Raw genomic sequence first — 12,532 nt, 5'->3', positions numbered from 1 at the left:
AAATTGAAGGAAAAACTTTGACGTTTATTTCTCAGATACAAATGTTTGAAGATACATTCCATTTCATGTAGCTGCAACATCGTGCAGCCATTCCATACCATACCATTCCACGAATTCCCTTAAGTTTTGCTGATTTTTTTACTCACTCAAAAGTATCTTTTGGGGGATTATTTCTTTGGCAAACAGTGGAAGCGGCGGCTGGCAATGCTCACATCAGAGATCAAATCTGCCGCAAAATGGGGCACGTATGCAGACAGTAGGGGGTGGTGGGGGCTAGAGCGACTGTGCATAAAGAAGTTCAAATGGAGATTGGGAGATACGAGATACGAGAGATACACTCGTGCCACTGTGTGTGTTGCATAAGAAAATTGGGCCACCATTTGCTAGTACATAACTTTTACTAACCTTTGGCGCGGAGGCGCCACCTCCAGAGTTAGAGCCAGAGACAGAGACAGGGACAGAAAGAGAGAGTAAGAGTGAGAGCACACACTACCGTTAGCGAAAGTACAGTAACTGCACTTTCAGACACTCACAGATAAAGAGAGAGTGGGAGAGTGGAAGAGACGAAAACGGAAGCGCTAAAGCAGCCATTTTGCTGGCAGACACAAAACACATAGAAGAAATCCCACAATTTATTAGCAGAGACGAGCGACAGAGATTTCTCTGCAGAGTGAGAATAAAAAAGAGAGAGAGAGAGGGAGAGAGGTTGAGAGTGCAGAGCGGGGTATGATGGTTATTATAAGGCACAGAATAAAGATATAGATTTTGTATGTGCTTATATATTATTCATGGCATTAGGCAAGATTTTTCATAGCTAAAACCAACCGCAGATAATGCGAAAAAAAAGAACATAAAAATATTAGAAAATACTTTATAAACGGTATTTTATTTGTAATTGTTAAATTAATAAAATCCATTTTTTAGCCAGCTAAAGATTTTTGCAAATTCCGTTGGAGAATAAATAAAATAAATTTAACTTTTGGCTCCCCTTTTTTGCTGAGCTGCATTCAATTTGGTGAATTTTTGTAGTATTTTTAGAGCTAAAAGTGTATCAAAGTCTTCGTGGAATTTCGCGGTGCAAAATGCTACGTAGAATTTTCGCCAATTTTTATTTACAGAGATTTCAATCAATGTCCTTGAACTAATGACACAATTTGCTGCTGAATCTGTATCACTGCCTCCCCCCCACCACAATCTCTCTTCCCCGGCGTCTTTCTCGTGTATCTCTATATATTTTTCTATAGTTCTCCCCCTGCTAATTCTACTGTCACTTTGCATTTATTCTGGTTCACTTTTTTATTTGCTATTTTTGCTGTGTGTATTTTTAGCCTTCGTTTTTCGCTTGGTTTTGCTCCTTCCAAAAGTCAGAAATTGTTTTGCGATGAATAAAGAGAGTAAACAAACGTGTAAATGTCAAATACACACACACATATATATATTCATTGTGGAATTGGGGCTGCAAGAGATATACCAAGGGGGTTTTTTCCCCCTAAGATACGAGCCCTGGTTACGCAGCAGGAAAGAAAACAATTTAACGCAACGGTAGATAAACTTTTCTTAAACAGAGAGAGAGAGAGAGAGAGAGAGAGAGGCTCAAAACAACAACAACAACAAACCAGAAATGAGGACGATTTCGAGTGTCCCACCAGTCCTCCTCCATTTCCCGATCGCAATTCTCCATAGAGACAGACATTTATATGTGTGTGTGCTATGCCCTGTAATTCTGTGTGCATTTTGGGGCTATATTTAAATCGTTTAAATATTATTTTCCATACCAACACATGACCCAAGAGCTGGAATTATTTGTATGATAATTTGTGGTTATTTTTTCTATTTTTTCTTGAGGTATTTATCTAGCATAATTTACATGTTCTCCAAAATTTAAGACCAAATCGGATACCCTACAAACCAGCCAGTATCTTCCGTAAGTTTTCAGGCTGGGTATCTCCAGGGTCGACCCACTGAACGCAAAGACCTTTGGGCCCCTCTTGGGTTTTACTTTTATTGTTGTTTCGAGTTTTTGAACCGAAATGAGCTTTCAAAAATGTTTTATGCCCCATTTTCTGTTCTTATGCAATGGATTTTTAAACCTCTATTTTCCTCTCTCTCTGTCTCTCTCTGTCACTCTTTGTGTCTTTTCGTGCAGAACCCATCACCGAGGTCATTGGCGGCCCCGACCTGCACATCAACAAAGGATCCACCATCAATTTAACCTGCATTGTGAAATTTGCACCGGAACCGCCGCCAACCGTCTCCTGGTCCCACAATCGCGAGGTGAGTGTGCCCGCCCGCCCCCCACCAACAAACCCGCAACTAAAACAGAAAAAGAAAAAAAAATGCCCGCATAAAAAAAAAAAGCACCACATGACAGGTGCACGTGTATATGGGGGATTTATACATATACGATATATGTATATATATATGACAGTAAAAAGAGAGCGAGGGATAAGAGCAGCATCAATAATTATGTTTGACAAGGGTCCGCCTGTCTCACTCCGCCACTCCGGCCCTGCCAGAGACAACTTACACTTTTTACGATTATTAGTTCACGGCGGTAATATTTATTTCCTTTGCCCCGAAAACCAAAGAACACACTCCAACAGTCAAGGGACTCAACGAATCAACAACAAACATTGTCAAAGATTTCTTTAAATTCTTAAAAGTATTTTTGATATTTTTTAGGCGGGTAGGCAGTGTATAAAATACCGCGGATATACAAAAATATATAGGAAATAAATATATAGAGAGATTTTCCATAGCCGATAAAATTCTATAAATATACCAACAAAAATCACTGAACCCGACAAATAAAAAGTTAGACTCCTAAGCCCAAAATCATAGCGAAAAAATAAGTCACAGCTTTAGGTCATAGCTTGCCACTCTAAGCCATCTTAAATTCTTCGTCCATCTTTCTACAACAACAACAACAACAAAACAACAAAAATGCACTTAAGTACCTCAAAAGCTTCGAAGAAATCTACAAAAAAATAGAAAAAGAAAAAAAGAACACACAACACATATTAAAGCCCTTAAAAGTGTGCATTTTTCAAGACTTTCTAACTCTTGAATTTCGATTTTTAACTTTTAAATTTCCATTACAGAATGATCCTAGATACAATAAGGTACAATATCCACCAACGCATCGGTGAAGCTTTTACATTTTTCTTTATGATTTCCTGTTTTGCTGTTGTAAATCCTGCATCCTGGCTGCTCTTTTGAGACTTAAACGACTGTCATTAATAAAAATTTAAATAACATGAGCTCTGGAGAGCCACAGACTCGGTCCCCGTCCTGGTGCCGGTCACGGTCCCTACCCCTCACCCCACCATCCCTCGCTCCCAGCAAAACCCCAAAAACTGTAGAAAATTTCGTAGAGCAGCAGCAGTGCCAGTGGCAGCAGCAGCAGCAGGCGGCAGGCAGCTCCTGAAACTTGTGTGTGTGTGGTACTAAGCTCTGTTATTTTTTTTTTATTTTTTTTTTTTTTTTCTCTCCTGTTTCGGGTGTTATTCATTTCAGGTCATAAATTTCGATTCACCTCGCGGCGGCATATCATTAGTCACCGAGAAAGGTGTACTGACCACCAGCCGTCTCCTTGTCCAGAAGGCCATACAGGAGGATGAGGGCCTCTACACATGCGCCCCCTCGAATGCCAATCCCACATCGGTCCGCGTCCATATCGTTGATGGTAAGTAGAGAGCCAGACAGACACACAGTGTCCGAGGAGCGCTGCGTGTGTCCTGTCCTACAATGCAAAAGAGCGCCCTATGTATGTACCTTTTCTTCTCTTTTTTTTTTTTTATTTATTTGCTTTGGTTTGGTCGAAACGAGTGTATGGTGTATGTCCGAATGAGGAAGATCCTGGGCTATGGGGTTCCCTTTTTTGGGCCTGGGTGGGCAGGGGCGGGTGTTTTCAGCAAGACAAATGTGCGGGCGCCCAAAAGTCAACTAAGCTTTGGCTTCGGCTTTATTTGACAGACGAGCAGAGCAGAGTGGAGCAGTGCAGAGCGGAGCAGTGCAGAGCGGAGCGGAGCGTTTCCTCCGGTGATTGACGACAACTTTTTCCTACACTTCCTACGCTGCGGGGAGACGCCATTAAACATAGAGAGCAAGAGAGCGAGAGATTGGTGGAGACATTACTAGGGGGCAGAGAGCAATCCCTGGGGGCAAACGACTCGACCAACAATTAGGTGTATAACTTTTGAGCGCTGGACCGCAGTGGAAATGCAGTTTCCGCTTCGAGTGTGTTAAAAAAAAAAAAATTCTAGAAAATACCAAATATACTGGAATGAGAATTTATATATGGATTAAATTTGTTTTTGAAAATGTTTTCAGAGTTTTCAGAGTACAAAAATGCTAGAAAAATACGAAAATTAAATTCTATAAAATACTACTAAATACTTCTAAAAATTGTGGAAAATACCAGCAAGAGATACTGCATGTATTGTAACGTACATACATATTTAGTACTTTCTGGTATTTTTTTTATTGTAATTTCTGGCGGGTTTATATGGTTTTTATTTTTGAATACTGCTTGTTGTGAGATTTCTGAGAAATATTGGCAGAGATTTCTGAATGCAGTGAGAGAGAGAGACGAGACTCATTTTTCTAAACACAATATGTAGTTTGGTCTGACTTTCCAGAGGAGTTTATAAGCTTTGGTGGTGATTCAGCACGATCTGGGTGCGACGGTATGTATATTAAAAAAAAAACGTTTAAACCATTCAAAACAAACAAAAAACATTCTCCACATTCGCTCGTTTCATCTTCATAAATGTCTTCTATATACACATAAATGGGTTTTTGTGTTTTTTTTTGTTGTCAACAAGTTTTAGGGCAAAACAAAGAAAAAGTCATGGGTTTTTGCTTAAATTGGAAACCCCATTCTGACAAAATGTCCCTAAATCGTACATACACAAAAAAATAGATAATGTCCTGTTGTCGAAATTTCGGAAATGATTGAGCTACACAATTGGTATTCTTGTTTTTGGTTGGACATTATCTAAAATGGCAGAAGTTGATTGGCATACGAAAAAACTTCCACCAACAATATTTTGTTAAATCTTTTTTTTTTTTGGATTTTGCTGTTGTTGTAAAACTGTAATTAGTTAAATTTGTAGCTTTAAGATCGTATACGTATTTTGACTTAATTCTAGTGCTTAACAAAAATTGATACAAAATTCTGTGTGTTTCAAAAAATTGGTACAACAATTGGCTCTCCTTACGCAACAAAAGTATTCAATGTTTAAATAAACATAACCGATTCGCAGGTGTATTATTTAGTGTTTAAGAAATATATTCTTTTTTATTAATTAAAAAAATGTAATCTCATTTAAGCCCGTTTCATAGGCATTGTATTGAAGCGCTTCTTATCCGATAAATATTTTGATTGCAAAACATATTTAATTTAATTCGGTACTAAGACTAGGAATGGACTTTTGGTACATCTATATATATATATTTTTTTTTATATTTATATTTTTATATTTTTATATATTTATATATTCTATATTTTCCCACAAACAGATTTTCCTCTTAAATTTTGAACAAGAAAACCAACGTTATGAAATATTTTTGTTTAATGTTCTTTGGGGGAATCCAGCGCCTTGTAGCTCCTCAATTTGTAGCCCAAGTATTAGCCAATATACCAAGAAGCAGAGCCACACACAAATTCATAGATATGTATGCACACACACAAACACACATGGAAAAGTCAAAGAAAATTAGTTGAGGAAAAAGTTGGAGCATCAACATTTGCGCAAGTTTTGACTCGTTTATGCCACAGACGCCGCAGCCACTGTGTGCTGAGCTTTGGATGGTTTTTGGACTCGAATCGACTACCCCCACCGCCCCCAACGCCCCATCATTCCATCTACTTAGCCGGGTTTCAGGCGCCCATCCGCCTTCCGGCTTCCGCTGAGGCCGGAAAAAAGCGCTTACAAAGCAAAAAGTTTAACAACTTGAGCGCAAATGACTTTGGCGTGTAAGCGGCACGCTACAACAAATATGCCCCTGGAATTAGACTAAAAATAACAGCAACAGCAACAGCAGCTGACACTCTGGCAAAAAGGGCCAGAAGCAGGAGGCAGGAGTAACGAACAGCAGGAGAAGTGGCAGCAGTGGCAGCAGTGGCAGGAGTAGCAGTGGCAGCAGCAGTAGCACTACCACGCAGTGGTAGCAAGCAACTTGTTAAGTGGAACAACTGCTGAAACTTAAGTAATTAACACAAGTTGTTTGCGCCCCCCCAACGTTGCCACAGGGCCAGTGCCACACAGCGCCATGGGACATGGAGATTGATGGGGTAGCAGGGTGGCAGGCCAGCGGGACGCTTTCCACCACATTTCCAAGTAGTTTATTTAATAAAAGTATCTGACTACCCGAACCCCCACCGAACCCACGCAGCAGAAAGCCAAATTGAAATCGACACAAAAGCCATCCAAATGCCAGCAAAATAGAGAGATCAGTCGTGGCCCTTCCCACCCCTCCCCGCCACGAAATAAGGAAGACTTCCCATCCGTTTGCAGCATTCCACTTTGAGCATCGAAGCATAACTAAGAAGGTAAATGAGTGTTTTTTTTTTTGGGGGTGCAGAGCAAACGGGGAAAGTACTTGCGACCGCAGAGAAGGCAGCGCCAAGCGCCAGCCATGAGGTCCGATACGGAGAGGGTAGTGTATCTGCACTGCCATCTATTGTACATATGGCAAATGTTTATTTATTCACAAGTATCTCTCAGATGCACAGATACTAGTTGGCATAGAAATGCAGCCAAATTTAGACTTGATCCTATCTGAGACTTTTTCGTTTTTTGATGCGAGATGGAAGTGATTTTTTGTTGGTATATTTATTTTGTTTTTTTTTTGCTGTTAATATTTCAAGATCAGGTAATTTTCTGGTGTATTTCTTAATATATGTACATACATACATATATACAAAAATTTATTTTATTTATTTTTTATTTATATTATTTATTTATTTATATATTTTTGATGTCATGTTTTATGTATTTATATTATATTTATTTTTTATTTATATTATTTATTTATTTATATATTTTTTATGTCAGAACTACACTGCCAGTAGCTTTTAGTATTTTTCTGACATTTTTAGTATTTTCTGGCAAGGGTGACCATATGTAATTTTTCTTTCAAACTTGCTTCCAATTGTGGAAGCAAAGCCCCTGTTCCTCTGTTCACTGTTTTTCCAATTTTAAGATTTTATTCAGCAGGAATACCCTTGAAAAAGTTTCCCCACTTTCAGTTAATAAATCAGCGTTTCCAAAATATATAGAATATATCTATTTTCTATAGTTTCTCCACTCAGTTGCGTGGCTTCATTCACTCATTCATTCCCTCACTGATTCCCTTTTGTCTGCTGGTTTTCCCTTTGCTTTTCTCTCCTTTCAAATCAGAGTTCACTCGCATGTCCTTAAGCTTTGGTTTGTCTTCGGTCTTCTGTCGCCTTGAGCGCCATTATATAAATACTCGTACATACATATGTATGTAGCTTAGTTATTGCATTATTGATATTGTCTGCCGCTTCTTGCAGCATCAAAGCCAAAAACAAAAGCCGCTTACTGCCGTTGGTTGTCCTTTTTTCGGGGCGATCATTACACCTAGACGCACAAAAGTCGACTGACATCAAAGTCATTTTCGTTAATTGAACTGCTTCTGGTGTCCTGCAAGCGGCCGCCCACTCGACCACACACAATCCATACGAAACCCCAATCCAATTAAGTGTAGTTTCTATGACGCTTTTATCTGCGCCCACCAAAGAGATGAAGAGTCTGCCCTCCCTTCCGGCCCACTCCCACTCCCACTTCTGCTTCCACTTCCACTCGCTCTACTACTCCTCCATTACTGTCATAAGTGGACGAACGATTCATTGTGTCTCTCCTCCTTTTCTCGTTCTACGGCGACGACAGGCCTTCTTCTCTGAGGCATCGTCGGATGCTTAATTATGTCAAGCCGTATTAACTGAGCACCAGACCAGACGTTCGTGCGTTCCTTTCCACTCTCTCTCCTTTATATCGTTCGTAATTAGTGGACGCTTGGCAGGATGAAACGTTGCTGCTCCGTCTGGTTATTGGCCCATTGTCGTTTAGCATTCGGCATGGAAAACTTTTCAAAATGCTTAGCAGCCAAAGAGCTTGATGGAAAATGGTTTGGGAAATCTGCATTCAGTTCAAAGCAAAAAAAGAGAGCGAGAGATACAGAGAGTGCCAGAGAGAGAGAGAGAGAGAGAGAGACACTTAAGTAACAGCTCATGATGCGGCATCAACGAACTCGTAAAGGACGAACGATGCATGATAATTGAAGCAGCAGTCGCCGCGTCGCACCGAAACACAGACAGAAGACAGAAGACAGGCAGACTCTCCGCGAGCGCATTTCATGCCAAAATTTATGGGTCCCCCGTATCTGCCATCTGTGTGCTCCATGTGCCACCGTCTACCCACCACCCCACAAGATGCCACTCAAGGCAGCCATGGCCCCTGGCTCCTGGCCCCTGGCTCCATATCCAATTCAGTGTTGTCTCCACGAAGAAGTTGGACAGCAGCTGGCATACCCTGTAATTAAGGAGAGAGAGCACAGCGAATGCAACAGATGGCCTGCACACCCAAAAAGGGTATCCCATATTCGCATTGCCCGACTGCACTTTTCGCTCTTGTTTGTTGCTGCCTGTCTGTGTTTCATCTTTTCTGTGTTGTTTTTTTTTTGTTGTTGTTCTTGTTTGTTTTTCTTTTTTAGTCAGTAGCTTGGCGTTTTTATTGCCGGCAATTAAGTTAATAGGCAATAAAGCTTCTGGATTTGCCAGCCATCGCCAGAAGCAGTGCCAGCAGCAGCAGCAGGAGGAGAAGCAGCGGCAGCGGCAGTCAGGGATGCAGAGATACAGATACATCCTTGTATGCAAGCTACCCGCCCTCCTTTGGCATGCAAAGTGCTGCAGCTTTCAAATTAACTTATTTTTCATCACATTTTGGTCACGCCATAGCTGGGGCTGTATGCATAGAAAGACTGCACCAAAATAGTTATTAATGGGGGGAAATACTTGATCAAATATGTGGGGCATTGAGCTAAACAAATTTGCACATAAATCACTCATGAAAATCGGATAAGAAAATCGGCAAAAGAAATCACCCAACAATTGGCTACATTAATATATTAAATATATGTATGTAAATATATTTTTAGTTTATGAATCGGTTATGGATTCAAATTAAAAATCGGATTGCAATCGATTTTAACCAGAGCAAAACTGTCTGCATGAATATGAATCTTGAGATCTTGAAACATAAATTGGAAAATGGAAATTCGATACCTTTGCCACAGTAAAAATGAGCAGTAAAATATTTCTAAATATTAAATGCCTATTTTATATGTTTACCAACTGATTATTCATATTTATTAGCGATGGTTATGAATCGTCTTTGAACATATGATGCAAATCGGTGCGCTAACCGAATCAATAATCTGTGTGTGTTCTTTTCAAAGGTCATTCATGCATCATCGTCCCAAATGCCATTTCCCCAGCACAATCAGAACACACTCTGGACTGTCAGAACGTGTGTGGGGGATTGTGACGACAGTTCTGCCTATTAAATGTGTTTTATTTATTCTATTTATATTTCGTTTTTTTTTTTTTGGTATGGGGTTCTGGAATTCGGCTCAAGCCGAATGAATACCAAAAGAGAGAGAGAGCTCTGCAGCGGCAATGCACCCAAGAGCAAAGTCATTATTTGAGTTTCGATATGGAATGGAAACCACCGCGTAAAGCCCATTTTGAGTGCAGTTTCGCTGCAGAATCTCTCGCAGGAACCCCACACCGTCTGTCTGTGTGTGTGCGTGTGTGTGTTTTTTTTGCATCCCCCTGCTTGCATTTTTGCTGTGTGTGTGTGATGCCTTCGATCCGAATGGCCCCTGGTTGTGATTCACGTTTCGATATTACTTTGCAGGTGAACATCCGGCGGCCATGCATCACGGAAACTCGGCGCCACTCCAGCCACCGGCTTTGATCTCAATGTTGATGCTTATCTGCAGCACTCTGATCCTGTTGCATGCCTCTGCCTGCTGCAGCCCAACCCTACCCAAGATGACGACACAACAACGACGAGGCGGAAACAACAACAACAATGGACAACAGAAGGGCATCAACGGTGGAGAGCGGTTGGAGAGGAATTCATTGGTGCCAGGCACATGACTAGACGGCCCCCGCGTAACCGGAGCCGGAGACGGAAATGCCATCGAAATGCCAACTGGAATAAAATACTAAAAAAAAACAAAAATTCCATGAGCAAGCTACAGCGACAGAGAGAGAGAGAGAGTGCGGCGCAGGAGGGCGGGGGGGTGGCAGGGTTGATGCTGCTCTCTGGTTTTCCGTTCCAGTTCCAGGATCCTTCCAGCCACCGCCTTGGTTTTGCGTTGTCCAAATCGTTTCGTTTCTCCTTTTGTGCCCCCAACACCTCCCATCGATGTGGTCTCTCATTATTCGCTCTATGAGTGGAATGCAGAGGGGGACGGGGCATGCGTGAGTACATCCTTTTTATCACTAAATTAAGTAGTCGTTAGATAAAGTCATTTTGGGGGAAAACTGGAACTGTAACAAAAGGGAAAAACAAAGAGCAAAAAAAAAACAAAAAGAAAAAAAAGAATGAAAAAAAACGAACGAACGATTTTCTTCATGCAACATGTACTTGCGACAAAACCATAAAATACATAAATACATACAGAGAAATCCATTGTAAATAAGGCATCGGATGACAGATTGCCAGCAGATCAACAAATAAAGAAAAAAAAAAAAAAAAAACAAAGATACAGATACAAGTGGGGATACAGATATTGCATTGCATAATGGATTCAGATTGCCCCCGTTTTGAAATGGATCCATTCGATTCTATAAGCTATAGGTGTCTAAAGATAAATACATACTCGTAAATATTACATACCTACATACATATATGCGTGCAAGAACCGAAGCCGAAACCGAAACAGATACAGATACATATAGACAAAAAAAGATAAAAAGCATAAAAGATCCCTCGAAATTTGAGGCAGTAAAAAGGATTTTTTTTTTAGGCTTAAGTTCAAGACTATAGTAAAATCTAAGAGAAACAAAAAAAGAAACGAAAGATGCAGAGCGAAGGAGCAGACAAAGAAGTAGCAGAAAATACAGAAAGATACATAGGTGCGGGATACAGGAGGATTATCTAGTAATGTAAGTAAGAAAGATTAAAAAAAAAAAACAGAAAAACTTAGCATAATTGTATTTTTTTTTTCATATCTCATCAGATCTGATCAGAATAATAATCCGTATCTCTCTCTTTCTGTCTCTATCTATAGAAATTGTTGTTGTATGTGTGAAAACCGATATAAAAGATACATATATATAGAGAAAAGCTACAGATACAGATACAAGTACATAACTATCCGATTAAAAAAGGCATATTGCTATTGAAACTCTCTCTCTCTATCTATCTCTCTCTATAGCTATCTCTATCTCTCTCTCTCTCTCTATATATACTTCGCCCTTCTTCACACACAGACAGCGCACTCACACAGATACACACATAGATACTCTATCTCTAAGCCAAGCTAAAAGAAGAATAAGTTTAGAATGAAAGAAAGAATCCGCGATCCCACCCCACACAAAAGAAGACAGGGTCTAACCCTCCATTCCCCTCTTGATCCAGCCCAAAAACAAAAAAAACAAAAGCAGACAAAAGAAATCCTCCATTTCCCCCCCTTTTTCCAGACCAACCCCTCTCTGTGAACCCATTTCTCATGCTCTTAAGATAGGAAAAAAACAAACAAATAAAAAAGATACATATACAAGATACTCTCCATACTAAAAGCGTAATTACATGGAATATGGCATAACTACATATAAAAAACAAATAGCGCAAAAAGCGTAACAAGATACACGACAAGAACCCAAGACAAAATATATTTTATAAATGTGATGACGTTTAGAAAATTAAAAATTTATTAAATAAACAAAAAAACGAAAAACCAAAAGACCAAAAAACAAATACAAGCAAACAAAACAAAACAAAAGAAAAATTAAACCCAAGCAAAAAACAAAAAAAGACTAAGAGAAATTTCAGCGATATGCAAAGATATTCTGGTGAATACTTTGGAAAATTTCCCCTCAAGATAAGATTATGGATGGGAAATCTACCCTAAAAAATCCCCACATCCCTCCCCACCCCACGAAAACCAAAAATATTGCCCCTCAGCCGGTTCTGCAATATGTGCGTAAAAGAATGGTAGAAAAGTGATCTAGAGGAAGAGAAGGAGAAGGAGAAGGAAAGTCTTTTGGGCTACTTGATGATGGAGGCATGGCACTGCCATATCCCATTATATCAGTAGTCAATTGCAGAGCAGATTCCTTGAGGTAGAATAGGTAGAAAAAAAGAAAGGGTAAAGAGGAGTCGTTGGAGTATATACTATATGCTATTTGATCTACTTGTCCATCATCTAATCGCATTGCACTAGAGAGCCCTAAGCAGCAGAGCAGAACAGAAACAGAAGCATAATGGAG

The 12,532-nt window shown here is 39.9% G+C and overlaps 1 protein-coding gene across 2 annotated transcripts in view; it reads left to right on the top strand.

The window, feature by feature from the left end:
* Nucleotides 1-12,004, top strand: part of LOC111065204 (zwei Ig domain protein zig-8) — an 81,175-nt gene extending 69,171 nt beyond the window's left edge. The window contains exons 5-8 of one of the 2 annotated variants that reach the window (XM_022353243.2): nt 2,147-2,274; nt 3,102-3,122; nt 3,517-3,685; nt 9,948-12,004. In XM_022353243.2, coding sequence (XP_022208935.2) covers nt 2,147-2,274; nt 3,102-3,122; nt 3,517-3,685; nt 9,948-10,192 — 563 coding nt within the window. In that variant the 3' untranslated portion in view covers nt 10,193-12,004. The remainder of the gene's footprint in view (nt 1-2,146; nt 2,275-3,101; nt 3,123-3,516; nt 3,686-9,947) is intronic. The other variant, XM_022353244.2, reaches the window with a different exon arrangement.
* The last annotated feature ends 528 nt before the right edge of the window (nt 12,005-12,532 follow it).

The sequence above is a fragment of the Drosophila obscura genome, unplaced genomic scaffold (assembly GCF_018151105.1).
Source record: "Drosophila obscura isolate BZ-5 IFL unplaced genomic scaffold, ASM1815110v1 contig_73, whole genome shotgun sequence".
NCBI classification, from domain to species: Eukaryota; Metazoa; Arthropoda; class Insecta; order Diptera; family Drosophilidae; genus Drosophila; species Drosophila obscura.
This window is presented reverse-complemented; position numbering and strand designations above follow the sequence as displayed.